Source organism: Protomyctophum parallelum (genome assembly GCF_964188405.1).
Source record: "Protomyctophum parallelum genome assembly, chromosome: 16".
NCBI classification, from domain to species: domain Eukaryota; kingdom Metazoa; phylum Chordata; class Actinopteri; order Myctophiformes; family Myctophidae; genus Protomyctophum; species Protomyctophum parallelum.
In genome coordinates this window covers 20425719-20444135 of record NC_139711.1, presented here as the reverse complement: position 1 = coordinate 20444135, position 18417 = coordinate 20425719, and the positions used below count along the sequence as shown (strand labels likewise).

Below are 18417 nucleotides of genomic sequence, written 5' to 3'. Positions count from 1 at the left end.
TTCTTTTTGAGTGGTGCAAACCACTCCTACAACCAGCTTGCAATGTCCTTGTACTTGTTTGTTTGTTTGTGTGTGTGTCTGTCTGTGTGAGCATGAGTATGTGACTTAATAATAGCAGTAGGGGGCGCCAGAAACAGTGAGAGGGGTAGTGACTCTAATGAGAGAGAGTGAGAGAGAGAGAGAGAGAGGGGGGGGGGGGGGGGGGGGGAATTGCACCACTCAGTTCACACGTGTGTGATTTTAATGATGTGTGTGGCTTTTTACAATGGCTGGCAGGCACAATGTTGCACGTCCATGTGTACTCTAAAAAGTGTCTGCGAGTATGGATGATGTTAACACACAAGTAAGACTCGCGAACACGGCTTGTAAATTGCAATAACAACACACACGTTAGACGTTAGTAGTTAGACAACAAAGCGCTGTTGTGGCAGTCTGACACCGACACACACACACATGTTAGACAGCTACACACGTTAGACAGCTAACTGTGCACACGTTAGACAGCTAACTGCGCACACGATAGACAGCTAACTGTGCACACGTTAGACAGCTAACTGCGCACACGTTAGACTGCTAACTGCGCACACGTTAGACTGCTAACTGCGCACACGTTAGACTGCGAACTGCGCACACGTTAGACTGCTAACTGCGCACACGTTAGACTGCTAACTGCGATGTTCTGCCTGGCTTCCATAGTAACTGCGCCCTCTGGTGGCGGTGTCACACCGTGACACCGTTACACAGACAGACAGACAGACAGACAGACATGTTCTGCCTGGCTTCCATAGTTAGGGCTTACTGAATATAGACTTAGCTGCCATATGACATAATTTTCCAAGGCTAGCGCCCCTCAACACGATACAACACCATCACTGGCTCTTGTAAGAGTGCTGTTGGTTTCAAGTCTGTGGCGGGCTGGACATGGGTGTGCACTGTTTTAAAGCCCATCGTTCCCCTTTGAATTCTTCTTTACAGTGTGGAAGCAATCGGTTCAATGGCAGTACTCTTGGGGAGTGACAGGGGAGGGAGGGAAGAAGGCACACTGGCATAGTTCAATCCTAGGCCAGTAGGAGTACTAGTCTGTACTGTACAGTATATGTGTGGTACTGCTGGAGACAAGCCTTCAGTCAAATTCACAGTTCATCTGTGCTAGACTTCACATGACTGGTTTCTAACATCAAAGTCGGCAGATTCATACATACCCTGGCTACCAGTGTGTGTCATTGTGTGCCCACTGTCATGTATTAGGCCTATAGGGTAATAGGCCTGATACATGACAAAATAAGCTTTTCAGGAATCAAGTAAAGAATGCTTATACAAAAATACATGCAAGTCAGTGAGAATATTATCGTCTCACTGACAGTGAAACGCAATATCAAAAATTGCAGTCAGGTGGTTTTCTACATGGCAGTGCCAAAACACTGAAACAGAACTAACTCACATTCTGCATGATGAGTATGTTTTTTTTTTGTATTTTAAGTACAGTATATTCTGATGCCAATACTTTTGTACTTTTACTCAAGTACATTTTGAATTCCGAGTATGTCTCTATATTGCAGTATTGATACTTTTACTTAAAAATACAGTTCCGTCTGATATGCAGGACTTGTTTGACATCATGTAAGAGCTACTGAAACACAATGCCAGGCGGGTACTAGCCTGGCATGGCCAGACCAATATCACTGCTGGGCCATTATTTTTTATTATTTTTCAGTTCTGGCAGAATCGTCTGGTTTCTAGGCCAGGCGTGTACTCTGATGCCCCAGCGATGCGGGCTCATAAGAGACGAGCGTTGCCCGAGATATTTCTCTGTGAATCAAACCAACTTTGGTTCAAGACGGCGCCCTTCAGTCACTGCTGTTTCCTCGTCTTCCCTCATCCTCCCCTTCTGCCCACCCTGTGTTTATCAATACGATCTCCTCATTCCTCTGAAATATAAATACCACCCCCCCCCCCGTCTAATTTGTCTGAAAAGCAATCTCATCCTGGAGAAGTCTGAGCTGTCAGGTGTCGACTACATGGGGTGTGAAAATCAAACCTTCCTGGGCTTGGGGCTCTCTTCTGCTCATCTTTCGTCCTGCCCTGTAACTGCTTTATTACAAGTGCTGCAGTGTCCTGCATGTGTCTGGGCCTGGTCGCCGAGGGAGATTAATAACAAGCAATGTAAAGCAGAGGCTCACAGGCCATCGGCGGTCTGGGCGGCTAGGATATTGCTGTGGAATTTCTAATAAAGCACCATCTGAGCGATAAAGACTTGACAGCACACGGTGTCAAGCTAAAAGTCCTCTGTCTAGGATCTAGGACTGGACCTGGGGGTGTTTAGCCCTTCAGAAATCCCTCCTCTGTGTGCTGGAGCACTCGTGAGAGTCCATAAAACATGTGGACACTGTGTGGGATTGAGTTTGCCGAAGCCCCGGCTACCTCTCTGAGTGATGGCCTTTTAATGGGGCCGAGGAGGACAGAGGGAGGTGATGGAGTGAATTTGTAAAAGGGCAGACTGTAGAACAGTGGAACCGAGCTTAAATGCTCCTGCACCACTCCACTTAAAATACTGGAAAAATCTGTTGAAATCGGGTTTGAAAATCATATTATTTTCGCCAAGTGACGGTCACATGACGGAGTCTAAATTGGGCTTCTCTCCCCTCGCAGCCGTTGCAGGCCCACCTGGCACGTAATATCATTACATTTTCTTCCTGGATCTCTCAAGTCTTTGCTGAGCGAGCGTTCATGTATCACAGGCTATGTCTTTGCCTGACATACAACAGCCCCGTTTAGAACAACGACCTATAGGCCCCACACTTTGAGAACCGCTGTTCTGCAGCATAATATTATGACGTCTAAATCCCCACAGAAACAATTGTGTCTCAAGTGATGCGTTGGAAACGCGCCTTGTCTCTGCGGGATACTGTGTGATGATGTATGACGGTTTCTGCCACATACTGTACTGTCTCTACTGTATGACTTTACTATATATAGCGAGCAGTAAGCACCCATGGGGGATGGGAGCATACAGCATGATGGTTGTGTGTGTGTGTGTGTGTGTGTGTGTGTGCGTGCGGTTCTAACAGCACGCACACACAATATACGTATGTATTTGAGGACACACACGCATGTATGTAGCACGTGTTTGCGTGCACGTGTGTGTGTGTGTGTGTGTGTGTGTGTTTTGACTCACGTGATCAGCAGGGAGGTGGCGAAGAGCAGCGTGCCCAGCAGGCCGCGCTGGCAGTCGGCGTTCTTGCGCTGCCGCTGGTGCATCTCGCCGCCGCAGTTGTCGCAGCAGCGACACATGCAGAAGAACAGCCCCACGATGGGCAGGATCACGGCGAACAGCAGCCCCAGCACCGCGCACACCAGGAAGCCTATCTCATAGTAGATGGCCTAAAGGGGGGGGAGATACGGAGGGGGTCAGAGCGGAATGGGAGACGTGAGATTAAAAGGAAGAACAGGGAAAAGGGACATGAAGAGAAGAGGAGGGGAAAGGAGTATTGGGATGGAGAGGAGAAAGATAAAAGAGGATAAGAAACGACAGGATTTTTTTTAGATTGGGAGACGAAGCAAGGAGCCAGGGCGTACGGGGAGCAGGATTAGATTGGCCTCGTGTCAACCAGGTTTTCCCACATGGAGTTTAAAGGTATATTCAGTGATTTCACTTAATTCAAATATCACTTATTTTTTTGTTTTGTTGTGATAATCCTCTCTACTATAGAGTGTGCTGACCATATAAGGAGTTCCTCCCTGTCCCCAGTTAACCCCTGGGGGTCAAAAAACCTTAGGTTTCGTTTTTGGCTCTCTATCCTGATTGGATGAAAGGCTTAGGTCCCAGCCAAAAACGAAACCTAAGGTTTTTTGAGTGAAATCACTGAATATACCTTTAAGCCTGGGTTTTCATTCCAAACTGGCCGGTGTATATGATCGGGTCTACAGGTCGAACCCATCTAGAAGGTTAAGTGGTGGTTTCTGGTTGGATCAGCTTTGGGTCGTTTGCAATTTGAAATAAACTGCAACAAAAAAAGACAGAGGCAGGACGACGAGAAAACATCTATAGAAAAGACACATGCTTTTATCCATGATCGGATATTGTGGCGATCGAGGCCTGCACAGTAGTATTATGCAAATGTAATGCAATCAAAATAAATACATGTGCACTTCAGGAGAGACTACGCCAAAAATATATACTGTCTGGAGCACTCGACTGGTCTGCATGTTTTGCAAAACGTACGTCAGCCCTGGGCCCTGCAAACACAATACAACACGTGTTCTCTGATTCAAGTTGTGCCTGTTGAGGCCCTTCTAGCTTCTACTGGCTGAAGCATGCTGGACTTATACTGGAAAATAATGTTACAGACCGCTTCAAATCATTTAGCTGTATTAAACTATTGTTTTACTTGTTTCAAGACAATGCAACCCAATACAAATGCAACTTCATCCGACGATATCATCGATAGCCTATACAATACAGTACATGACTGCATCCACTTGAAAATATAATTGTTGCTGTTGCAAATTCTATGAACAAAATGTTGTGTGTCTTTGAAACAAGTGAAACACACGCTAGCAGTTCTGTGAAAAGTAAGATTGTACCGTCCGGGGACAGTTCCGATGATATAAGTCTTGACAATGAGTAAAAGCTATTTTCCGCTTTGTTGCACGCTTTGTTGGAGTGCTGCTACATTTTCAACGCCGGCCAATAATATTTTTCTGTTGAACATTATGGCCTTTTTGTCAAGAGGCATTTGTCGAAAACAAAGTATTGACCTTTATAGGGCAGAAACGAGAGTTAGGCAGTCCTTACTATGAGCTTGGACAGTAAAGGGGACGAAAGGGAGTGTAAAATGAGTAGACATTATGGTTTTACCCCATGATTCTGAACACTTTACCGAGGAGGCTGAATGCAGTTCAGTTACAGCATAGTTACAATACACAGAGCAAAAGGACATTAATTAAGTTTCACTAAATAAAATTAGTGTGGAATGTTTTAGTGTTAGTCTAGTTTTAATCTACAGTTGATTTAGTCGACTAAAATGTATTTTGGCGGGCCTTGATGCCGTCGTAATGATTGATTTTACACTTGCTGAAAATTGCTGATCTACAAGCTCACAACGCGTCACAGTTGTGGGCCTGTAGATCTGCCATTTTCAGCATGCAACCAAGTCCACTAGTCCCTTCCTAACATTTTAGTCTAGTTTTAGTCATCATAGCTTAGTTTTCATTTAGTTTCCATTTAGTTTTCGTCAGTGAAAAAAGGTAGGCGACGAACATTTTTCGTCTTAGTTTTAGTCGACAAAAACAACACTGGTGGTTGATTCCCTCCCGTTTATCTCGCTCGCTAAAGAAAAAGATACAAAGAGAAATGGTCCGCAAAAACAAAAAGGATTACTGTCAGCGACTGACAGCTTTGGTGTTAGATCTATTCTACAGTAGTGTCGACTGCACCACCGCTATCCATTATTTATCAGAGCTCAGACAATCCGTGACTTTGATTGAACGCGAGAAACATCCCACATGACTCGACGAGAATTCCAAAGGCCCCCAGTCTCATAAAATATTACATAAATTCCCCTACCCATGAGAGCTCAACCGCAGCCAGTTTGTGGCAGGTTCTCAGGAGCATGTGACACCTCCTTCCGTCATGTTCCCCCAACACGCACACACCCTCTTCCCTTAATCTTCTCCTGTCTGAACCAGCTCGGCAGGGGCTTTGGAAATTGGTGAAATTGAAAAGGGGGATTGGTCCTTCCCATGGCATATGTATACTGTAGGTTGTCATAACAATGTTTTAGTGGTTTCTACTTGTGGATGGGGATCAAAGCTGGGCTATGCTATCATCACCACACACAGTGAATGGACCCACTCAGTCTCTCTCTCTCTCTCTCTGGCCCCTCTTCCATTCCCGATGTGCATCACCACTTCCTGTTCATTTGAACAAATCTTTGTGCAAACGTTACAATCTGCAGCGGTGCGGGATGAAATCCAGCGTGCGAAGCCGCCGTTTGGCTGAATAAGACTCTCACAACATGGCTGCCTGTCAGGTAGTTTACAACAACAGACAGGCGTTATTCTTCCTAATTAACCAGGACGGGTACAGTAGGCGGACTGAAGAGGAAGAGGGGGGGTAGAGTATAGAGAGAATGTATTAGGCACCATCATAACTCGCACATCATGTCCGCAATATCAACCATACCCCATACGTATGGGTCCAGTTGACACTTTCAGAGTCAAAAAAGAAAAGAAAAAAAAAGGTGCTAAATTAACATTTATGATTTTGGTGTTAACCGCTGGTAGAGGTATAGTACAGTTGACGATGTACTGTACCTTAAATGGTTGCCTTGTCCGTGTGATGACAGTTCCTGCATTCACTACAAACTGCTCCTCCTCACCTACAAATCCCTCCATGCCCTTGCCCCACAGTACTCGACTGACCTCCTCAAGGACTATACACCCCTGAGCGGAACCTGAGGTCTTCGGACATGGAACTCCTCACCATCCGTCACGCAAAGCGGCGGACTCTCGGCGATAGAGCCTTCTACGTGGCAGCCCCTGCCCTCTGGAACTCTCTCCCCTTGGAGATCCGCCAGACTCCCACATTGAACTCTTTCAAGTCTGCACTGAAGAGACATTTGTTCACTTTGGCTTTTGGCAACTAGTTTTGTTTTTTAGTTTTTTGTCTTGTTAAGCGTCCTTGGGTTTCTTGAAAGGCGCTATAAATCCAAGTTATTATTATTATTACATGATTGCTTCTATAGATGATTTTGGATTACGGTATATTTTTGAGTGGTGCAACCACTACTATAGACAGCTATGTGTGTGGCTGTGTCCGAGCACGAAAATGTGTGTGGCTGTGTCCGAGAACTTACATTAAAGTTGTCTAAATCTAGCCAACTGCTAGACAACAAGGTGTTCCGTACCACATTAAAGTTGTCTAAATCTAGCCAACTAACATAAGGTATGTTAACATACCTAATGTTGCCAACATGGTGTTCCGTACCACACATCTAGCGCTATGAGCATCATCTCTGCATGTGAATATGGCCTGTTTTTCTGAATACATCCTTGGAGATTCTCTGTGCAGAATGTAATATCTGAGATTGCATATAGGCTGTAGCAAGTGCTATATAAATCACTGCAGGCTCAGGTCAGTTTCATGGGAATTACATTACAGGGAGGATTCTCGGCGCATCAGCACACCCAAGATCAAGTGTGTGCATGTGTGTATATACGTGGCAGTGATCTAAATGCATGTGCGTCTCTCTGCTGTGTGTGTGTGTGTGTGTGTGTGTGTGTGTGTGTGTGTGGCTGCGTCCGCAAGCTTGGTTCATTTCAACGGCGCATTAAGCGGATATTAGCCAGAAATGCAGCTGAGTAATGTCCTTTAGCATAAATGAGCTAGTATAGCTATACATACCGTTACCCATATACAGCAGTACACTATGTTTTTTTCCTGATTATGTTGGCTCAGTTTGTTTTGGCATGAAAGAAGTCACCTTGGCTTAAGAAAAGACATCCTGGCTAATAGACGTGTCATCCTTTATTCACCTAGAAAATAATTAATTCTCAACTAGAGGACTGGGACCCTTTTATTTTATACATGAATTATTTAACTGCAATTGATTAATTTCCCTCTCTTCCTTGGCTTCTTTTATATGGTCATCTCTTGCCTACAAGTTTCTTTCCCAATAATGTTTTGTAAGTATTGTTTATTATCGTACATGTTTCTATAAGTATATTCTCCCCTCAGGGCTAGCGGCTGGGTGGGTATGTGTTATTTTCTTATAAAAAAAAGAAAGAGAAGAGGATGCACAGCTCGTAGTCACGATGCTAGAAACTTTAATAAAGCAACGTTTCGGCAAGCACATCTTGTACTGTACCAGAGAGCTGACATAGAAGCCCAGATTTACACATTGCTCTCCAACACAAACAGAACCTATCATTGGAAATCTATAAAGGCCTGATTTATGCTTAGTTGGCAGTGACAAGGAAAGTTGATCTACAAGCTCACAATGTAGCACGATGTGACACATTGTAAGCTTGTAGATCAGGTATTTCTGGTGTTACTGTACTGTATGTTGGCAACAAGAATAATTAAAATCAGGCAAAAACGGAAGCTCATACTGCATCATAACCATGTTTGGACCAGTACAGTAGCAGAGCTATACTCTTGGGGTATAGAAAACCTCAAATCAGGTTTAAAATGCTTTGCCTGACGCCATAACATTCAGATTACCGTACATTTTTATTGTGTTCTTCAAAAAGCCAGAACATCTTGAATTATGTCCTACTAACTTGCCTTTTACTGTTGTCATAGTGACTAGAAACTCACGTTTGGCTCATTACCATGCCTTGTGCTTCCCCTGTCTCGCTCTCAGCCTTACTGCTGTTCTGTTCTCATCTCACACAGAACATACAAATCCAACTCAGGAATGTAATGCATGATATATCAGGGCGGCTGTGGCTCAGGAGGTGGTAGAGCATGTCGTCCAATGATCCCTGGCTGGGTCGGCGGTTTGAATCCCGGCGGCGGCTCCTCCTGTCCACATGTCGAAGTGTCCTTGGGCAAGACACTGAACCCTACATCGCCTCCAATGAGTCGGTCTGTGTGAGCTCGCCACCATCGGTGTGTGAATGTGGGAAGTGAGGACGCTTCACCTCCCAATGTATGAATGAACCATTGTAAAGTGCTTTGAGCGCTATAAAAATGCAATTCAAACCTCTCATCTCCATATTCTAACTTTTTGTGGGGGTTTTTCATACAGTAAATAAGCATTTCATACAGATCATACTACAGCGATTTGGCACGGTTCAAGCTTGTACATCTGCTACTTTTGAATTTGAATCATGAATCCTTGAATCCTTTTGGACATCCAGTATGAGGTTTACACCCGACAGACTATATAATAATAATAAATTGCTTTATTTCATTCATACATTGGGAGGTGAAGCGGTGAACAGTCGACGCCAGCGTCCTCACTTCCCACATTCACACACCAATGGTGGCGAGCTCACACCGACCGACTCATTGGAGGCAATGTAGGGTTCAGTGTCTTGCCCAAGGACACTTCCACATGTGGACAGGAGGAGGAGCCGGGATTCGAACCGCCGACCCAGGGATCATTGGACGACCTGCTCTACCTCCTGAGCCACAGCCCGGTATATAGTACAAGTAAGACGTGCAAACGTGGGAAGCAAACGCAGCTCGTAAATTGCAATAACAATAAGATTTTTTTTTTAAAGTTATTTTTTGTGTGTGTTTTACGTATTTAGTTAGGTCATAACTTTTTGTTTCTTAAAAAAATAAATACACAGCTTGGACACGGCACATTTCCGCAAATCTTCCCCAATTGCGGAGTTCGTCAAAGTACAGTAGTATGTACAGTACACGTCTCCATTTGCTGCAATCACACATGTGAAACACAACATACACAGTATAATGGCTGCATTACATTACATGGGGCATTCTAGAAGGGCAGGTGGGAGTTGTGAAAGGAAGGGCAGGGACGTGCAGAGAGTGTTAGAGGGGCAGGGGCTGAAATCCCGTAAGAGGGCACTTTTGGACAAAAATAGCAGATCTACTAGCTCACAACGCATCACGCTGCGACACGTTGAGAGCTTGTAGATCAGCTATTTTCGGGGCCCAAACCCAGCACTGTAGATCAGCTATTTTCGGGGCGCAAACCCCACGCTGAATGCGGTCTTTCGGCATGGCATGGAAAGGAGAGGGAGGGGCATTTCTTTCAACATAGTGAATGCTGCATTCATTCGTGGTCTGGGAAGAGGGCAGTTGTTTTACAGACGGGGTAAAAGGGCAGGGGCTGAAGCCCCCTTTGGTGTCTATGTGTGCACGTCCCTGTGATTAGGACACTAGAGGGATGATGGTTAAAGATGGCGGGTTTGTAGTTAGGGCATGGGTCTATTGGGGAGGTCAGATGAACGAGACTTTACCTGAAGGCTCAGCACTATGTTCTCTGGCTGTGTGTGAGGGCAGATCAGATCAGAATCAGATGGAAGAGGGCATGCAGAAGACAAACGCAACGCAGAGTCAAAGAAAGAGCAAAAAAGGGAGAGAAAAAAGCCACAGATTCAAAAACATACAGTACGGATTAAATTAATAAAACAAAAAAAACGAATTAACACAGTCCCGACATGCATGCCCATAATACTAGGCATGTAACGATTCATTGTACTTTTCAAATCAATTAAAATCAATTCTAACTGGTTTAAAAGAAATGCAACAAAAAATGCGATACAAACAGCAGCTCTGGGCGCATAAAAACCAAAAAAAAAAACTGTATTTTAAAAAATAAACAAAAGAAGAAAATACTGGATTTGTGTAAGAGAAAATATATATATATATATTTTAAATCATATAGTGAACCTACAGTATATAGTATCGTGATTGGAATCATATTGGGTGTTGAGTGAATCGTTACATGCCTGCCAGATACCAGTGCATGGAACATAGCAGTGCACACAGAGAAGACAGCACAAATACATAAAGCTCTCATGCACCGTGCTGCTGTGTGTCCGAGTGTTTGTTTGTATAGTGGACAATAGACTCAGAGAGCAGGCTGAGAACAACCATGGTTGTCATTTATTTCTCCATCCACTAACAACTCTCTCTGCAGCCAGCTGTCACCTTCTAGTCTTTTTAAAGGTAGGTCTGTGCTGTGGAAGAAGGTTACAGAACTTCTAAAGTCTAAATGGTGGCAATTCGAGCTCCAACGGAAATAAATGAAACATCTCGCAACTAGTCTGTCACCATCTCATTCATTGTGTTTGTTCACAGCCTCTCTTCACACATTGTGCCGGAGAAAATGACTATTTCATGTGCTCTCACCTTGGCAAGTATTTACTATTTACACACTGCTTCAAAAGCAAGCTGCATAGTATTGATGGGGGAAAGTAGACCCTTTAAGCAGTTACCATTCCTTTAAGAGTGTGCACCCGAGCTGTGCGCATGCAAGGTCACGGAGTGACAGAGAAATTCCTATATAGTGTCTGGAAAAAAGTAGGGACACGTCACAATTCTCCAGGTCAGACAACCCTCTGGCCTGCGCTTCAAGGGGCGCCCCGATCTGTGGACTGATATGATCTAATCCGATTCGGGATGTAACAGGTCGTATCTGCTTTCATATGTGTCTTTGCTGTTCATATGTATATCACATAACCATTCAATTTGGGATAAATATGGGCAATCAATAAATGCCAGATCTTGTGAATGCATGATAATACATTTTCAAGTCGTACCTTTTGATATTCGGTCTGGAGGGCTCCAAACCTATCCTTGGCCAGGTTGGTAATAAGGTCTGTAAAAAGAATACAAAATAAACACATTAAGAGCCATGTTGTTACTGGTGGTTATGGGTGACTAATCATGTCAAACAATGCATATCACGTACTTCACTCCCACCATTTAGAAGCTTTCATGTTGAAATAGTGCCATTAGAGTGCAAGCAATTGCGTCGATGGCGGTTTCCCGCGTCTGAATAAAATGACCACTTTTCTCTGACACGCAACATGATTTGTATTGACCTGGAACCAGTGAAATCAACAATGCCTGGAACCATAATAATATGAATATATACTGGATATACCTCGGTAAGATTTGTATATGCCAGTTGTTTTGCACCCCACACCATTAGAAATAATTATAGCTAATTATTTTCTCCCCTGGCAAAACACATAAATGATTTTTTTTGGTCACTGTTTTGCGTTTCTTCAGACAAAGTCATTTTACACTTGGTTGCATGCTGATAATAGCCGATCTACAAGCTGAGGTTGTAGATCGGCTATTTTCAGCAAATGTAAAAAGAGTCATTAAGACGGCATCAAGGCCCGCCAAAACACATTTTAGTCGACTAAATCACCTGCAGATTTAGTCGACTAAAATCTTATGACATTTAGTCGACTAAAACTAGAACAACACTAAAACATTCCAGGTAACTAAATGAAAACTATTCAAGAGACTAGGACTAGGACATCAAAATGTGCTGCCCAAAACAACACTGTGATAAAATCCTCATTAGAAAACAATGAGCCTACAGTATTTCTGGTTGGGTTCATGTCCTCATCATGCATGGTGTTCCCCACTGTCTGCATGGTATAATAACACAGCCAGAGACAGACATACTTCTCAGGGGTGAGAGGCTTTAGAAGAATAAACATACAACACACTAGAGGGCTTTGCTCTCAGGAACACATGACAGCATTGTCTTTTTGATATTCAAAGCATGACATTTTGTATTAGGAAGAATGTCCAAAAGCTAGGGGGTTGCTGTGGTCGTTTGGACATTTAAAGCATACTCCTTTTGCTTCATGGAGACTCTAGAGAAAGGGATAGTGCTCATTAATTTAGGAAACAACCAGTCACATCCATTTATGCAGAAGCCACCATTACGTGTCGTATCAAATGTTTTGTCTCTCTCAGACTTAATGTACAAGTGATGTAATGAGTCAGGAGATGCTTACGGCTAATTTACTACAAAAACAAAATCACACGTGTGAAATCAAAGTGATGCAACTCCATGTGGGGGTCCCCGGAACTGCAGTGTGAAGTGTGCAGTGTGAAGCAGTGTTGTTTTTGGCAGCAAATTTCATTTAGTCGGCTTAAATGTATTTTGTTGACGAAATTGTCAATATATGTAAGTCATAGTTTTAGTCATCATAGCTTAGTTTTCATTTAGTTTCAGAGCCACTCTGACATAACAGTCAGTATATGAGAAGCATTTACTTTGGGAGATAAGTCCAGGATCATTTTGTTTTTGAAGGATGAAAGCAGCGCTGCTCCTGGAACAGGCCGCTTCACTGACAGCTCGGAATACCCTCGGACAGTGTTGTCTGCTCATTATAAAAAATCTGGCATCACTGCCCCCAGAACTTCCTCAAACCTCCAACTGAACCCGACCAGCGAAGGAATGCTGACCAACAGAACCAAAAACAGCGGAAACCCCAACAGCCTTTTAGTTACACAAAACAGCTCTCTGTCTTTGAGGGGCTAGGAGGCTCACTTCAAACGGCAGTACATAAATTAGAATCAGATATCATCTTAAAATATCCCTAAAGCAGCACTGTTTTTCTCCAAGCACACACATTTCAAGAGGTGTTCTTTTATTCATGATGTGCTAGCTGTGTCAGTCAGAGGAAGAGACGGAATGCTAAAACATAGCGGGTGACGGCGGGGGGAGTCATTTAACCCATTCTGACCTGAGATCAGATTAAAAAAATGTCAGTCGTTCTTCGATTTTTCAAAAAATAGCAGATCTACAAGCTCATATCGCGCCACTCGGTGGCGCGATATGAGCTTGTAGATCTGCTATTTTTCAATAGCTAAAAGCATAACATGATGCCAACACCAAAATGGGTGCCTGGTCAGAATGGGTTAAAACATACTGGGTGACAGCGGGGGGGGGGGAATTAAAAAACTTCAGTGCACTGTGCAAGGAATAAATGCATTCGCCATGTATCCGAAGGAAGTCTGATCCAATCACTTTTAGATTTCTCCACAACAAGTTTTGTTGTGTTCAAGATCTGATTTTAGGCATGTTTAAGCCTCCAGGAAAATCCGTGTTGAGGTTCTTAATCCACTGTTTTTCATTAAAACGTCTTTGTCCTACTGTCCAGTTGGGATTGTGTTGAAGTCCAGCGCATTTTAGAGCTTCAATGCCGTGAGCCATGAAATGTTGCACAAACCTTGTGGTTGTTCTTCAATCAAACCTCTCTCTCTTCCCACAGCAAGGCGCCTACTAGCTTTTACACTTTTGCAAAACACATATTTACTAATACAGAGGAGGATGATGATGGACCCCCGTCCTGGATATACACCTGGCGTGGATTGTAAGGAGATAAGCCGATGCGTGCGAAATAATTTGATAAAGGTGTTTAACTGGTTCAGACCGTATACGTGTGGGCACGTCATAATGTGCCCACACACACACAATGTGCCAACACGTCCTAGCGACGACGGGTTGCTAGGACGTGTTGTGTACACTTCACATCATTTTTTTGAGTTGGCCTCCAAGTCCACCATACTCCTTGCTCTTCGCTTATCCTTGGCGGTCCTGTGCGTTGTGATTTAGTTTGACCAACCATGTGGTCCCTTAACCCATTCTGACCGGGCACCCATTTTGGTGTCAGCATCATGTTATGCTTTAGCTATTTAAAAATAGCAGATCTACAAGCTCATATCGCGCCACCGAGTGGCGCGATACGAGCTTGTAGGTCTGCTATTTTTGGAAAAATCGAAGGACTGACATTTTTAGAATCTGATCTCAGGTCAGAATGGGTTGATCAGACCAGTGTGTGTCCAGTGGAAACCTCGTATGAATCTGATCTCAGAATGGGTTAAAAATCACTAGGTGGCGAGTGATGTTTCAGTCGAGTCGCAGAGAACAAGATGTCACCATGAGGCAGTGTGTCACACGGCAACTTCTGAATTTAACCCATTCTGACCTGAGATCAGATTCATACGAGGTTTCCACTGGACACACACTGGTCTGATTAAACAATTCTGACCTGAGATCAGATTATAAAAATGTCAGTCGTTCTTCGATTTTCTAAAAAATAGCAGACCTACAAGCTCGTATCGCGCCACTCGGTGGCGCGATATGAGCTTGTAGAACATGCATCTTGTTGCACAGTATATAATTGTGGATAGACGTCAGTCTATCTTTTTTTTTTTTTTTTAGGTTTGTTTTTGGCTTTTCTGCCTTTAGTGATAGATACAAGTGAAGAATGTAATGGAAAGAGGGAGAGAGAGAGAGAGAGACATGCCGCAAACGGGACTCGAACACGCGACGCGCTGTCAGGCCAGAGCCTATGATGTGGCATGTGACTGGACCGCTATAGGCCAGCGGGCGCCCCGGAGATATCAGTCTATCTGACAAAGTAGTTCATGGTATCAAGGGTTTCAATTATGCTTACGTAGATGAGTGATTCACCACATGTATACATGGGTCAGGCAGATAAGGTCATAATTCATGACAACCAGTCCATGACATCAGTCATCAACAGCACACACACACACACACACACACACACACACACACACACACACACACACACACACACACACACACACACACACACACACACACACACACACACACACACACACACACACACACACACACACACACACACACACACACACACACACACACACACACACACACACACACACACACACACACACACACACACACACACACACACACACACACACACACACACACACACACACACAGTCAATGGGTGGTGCTCATACATAAAGACAGACACGGTGGTGCTCATATACATAGACATACTCACAAAGTCACTTAATGGATGCTGTGGCTCTGTAAGAGGCTAAACATCTATGAGGTGTGTGTGTGTGTCATCAAATATGTGCCCTTTTGGGGGGGGAAATATATATATATATATTTTGTACAGCGTACAGTATGTTGACCATGGTGACATTGATCAATTCTTGATACAAAGCTTCTAATATATTATTTATGCGGCTGCCCCAAAATCTATAAATCTCACACTAAGGCACACAAGGGTGCCCTCATTTTTTCACTTTTTGCACCTGCCCCTCTAAATGTCTGTGCACGCCACTGTACCATAGATACATGGATAAGATGTTCTGTAATTCTGTGGTTGGTAAACATGATCAAAAAGCTGTTATATAGGACAATTACCTAACTTTTCATTCAAGTCTCAGACCAGTAGGTCACCCCTCCCTCCACCCTGCATTTATCTTTCAGTAGGTTAGCAGCCATACCTTCAAACGGCCTGCGGCAAAAGCTATTGTGCGTTAGTGGGTCAGTGCAAAGCGATGCAGACATTCGCAGAAGAAAATAAACAGGCAACGTAGACAATAGAAGGCGTACTAATCTGAGCACTTTTCGGGTCGGGTTCCATTCATTCTGGGCGGGAACCCCTTTTGGTGTTTTAAGCATTACGTTATACTATAGCTATTGAAAAATAGCAGATCTACAAGCTGCTATTTTTCAATAGCTATAGTGCTGCACTACGAGCTTGTAGATCTGCTATTTTTGAAAAATCTTGGAAAAATGTGGCCGCACATCTTTGAATATACATATATTCTTTCAGAGCCAACGTTTTAAACTCAAATCTTTACTTCTGGTCCCTGGAACAACATATTTTCAGATGGGGGTCGGTGGCCAATTACATATATGTTTGGGGGTCCTTGACGTGAAAATGTTTGAGAACGACAAATATGGGTTTTTAAGAAAACGGTCAGTGTCCCCCCACACGGGGAGAATATATAATATCCACACAGAAAGGCCCTTTCACAAATCCCACCTAGGTTCCCCCGGCGGGAATTGAACCTGGGACCTTCTAGCTGTCGAGACGACAGCGCTACCGTTTTTATTTTCTATCAATTACACAGCCCATGACGCCTTGAATTCAACTCATTAAACTACTCCTATAAGTCCTAGCTATCCTATTAGCAAGACTTTATCTTATCTTTATCTTCATACAAGACGATAAAGAACTACAACAGACTAAAGCATGATGCCTGATGGGTAATCCTCTCAACAGGCCCCCTGGGTGTCCATGCGCGGGCGGGGTTAATAATTGATTTGAGCAAAGCATCCATGCAAGCCCACGCATTGAGATAAAATACAACTTTAAATACCTTTTTTTAATGCCTGTGATGATCGAGTCACAACATTGCTCGTAACATTTTCTGCTCTTAAAAGAGGCTGGTCTGTTCCCCCTCATTGAGAAAGAGGTGCATAGACAAAAGTCTCTGGGTTGGATTCAATTCTAGGCAGTGTCTAAAACCAAGACGAAAAATGTTTGTTTTTTTCACTGACGAAAACTAAGCTATGATGACTAAAACTAAGACTAAATACGTCGACAATTTCGTCAACATAAAAGTAGTAGAGTAAAATGTTAGGGACTAGTGGACAAGAGATCCAGTATAAGTAGTCATTTTACACTTGGCTCCATGCTGAAAATAGCAGATCTACAAGCTCACAATGTGTCGCGCTATGACGCGTTGTGAGCTTGTAGATCGTAAATCTTCAGCAAGTGTAAAATCAGCCATTACGGCAGCATCAAGGCGCGCCAAAACACATTTTAGTCGACTAAATCACCTGTAGATTTAGTCGACTAAAACTAAGTCAAAACTATTCAAGAGACTATGACTAAAACTAAAATAGAAATTTGCTGCCAAAAACAACACTGATTCTAGGCCATCTCGCAGCTTTGTGGATTTAGACGGGGCCCTGCAATATAGTGTCTCTAGGCACCGACTAAGCCAACACCATTATCACCGTCTGACTAACGAGTCAGCAAGTGGGGGCGCAGTATTTGCCTTTGGACATGCCATGACACATGGCTGTACGTGGTGGAGAATGGACATTCCATGACCCATGGCTGTACGTGGTGGAGAATGGACATGCCATGACACATGGCTGTACGTGGTGGAGAATGGACATTCCATGACACATGGCTGTACGTGGTGGAGAATGGACATTCCATGACCCATGGCTGTACGTGGTGGAGAATGGACATTCCATGACCCATGGCTGTACGTGGTGGAGAATGGACATGCCATGACCCATGGCTGTACGTGGTGGAGAATGGACATTCCATGACCCATGGCTGTACGTGGTGGAGAATGGACATGCCATGACCCATGGCTGTACGTGGTGGAGAATGGACATTCCATGACCCATGGCTGTACGTGGTGGAGAATGGACATTCCATGACACATGGCTGTACGTGGTGGAGAATGGACATTCCATGACCCATGGCTGTACGTGGTGGAGAATGGACATGCCATGACACATGGCTGTACGTGGTGGAGAATGGACATTCCATGACCCATGGCTGTACGTGGTGGAGAATGGACATGCCATGACACATGGCTGTACGTGGTGGAGAATGGACATTCCATGACACATGGCTGTACGTGGTGGAGAATGGACATTCCATGACACATGGCTGTACGTGGTGGAGAATGGACATTCCATGACCCATGGCTGTACGTGGTGGAGAATGGACATTCCATGACACATGGCTGTACGTGGTGGAGAATGGACATTCCATGACACATGGCTGTACGTGGTGGAGAATGGACATTCCATGACACATGGCTGTACGTGGTGGAGAATGGACATTCCATGACCCATGGCTGTACGTGGTGGAGAATGGACATTCCATGACACATGGCTGTACGTGGTGGAGAATGCGTTGGTTCCTTCTTTGTTTTGAGTGGTGCAACCACTCCAAGGAACAGCAATGTCCCTATGTCCCGATGTCCCGATGTTTAGAGTACCAGTAGGGGCATAAGTGGCGCTGTTGTGCTAGAAACAGAGAGAGAGAGAGAGAGAGAGATGGTGTTGCACTGTTGCCTGTTAATTACAGAGAGAGAGAGAGAGAGGTGTCTGCTACATGCTAATTCCC

The 18417-nt window shown here is 44.1% G+C and overlaps 1 protein-coding gene across 5 annotated transcripts in view; it reads right to left on the bottom strand.

Moving 5' to 3' along the window:
- The window catches only part of prom1a (prominin 1a), a gene marked incomplete at its 3' end in the record, with an annotated part of 96740 nt that overhangs the window by 53621 nt on the left and 24702 nt on the right, over positions 1 to 18417 (bottom strand). For 3 of the 5 annotated variants that reach the window (XR_014570490.1, XR_014570491.1, XM_083785843.1), the window contains exons 2-4: positions 11245 to 11303; positions 9940 to 9966; positions 3176 to 3381 (exon numbers count right to left, since the gene is read on the bottom strand). Coding sequence is in view for 2 of the 5 variants with exons in the window: in XM_083785843.1 (XP_083641969.1) it covers positions 3176 to 3381; positions 9940 to 9966; positions 11245 to 11303 (292 nt within the window). The remainder of the gene's footprint in view (positions 1 to 3175; positions 3382 to 9939; positions 9967 to 11244; positions 11304 to 18417) is intronic. The other 2 variants (XR_014570492.1, XM_083785844.1) reach the window with 1 other exon arrangement.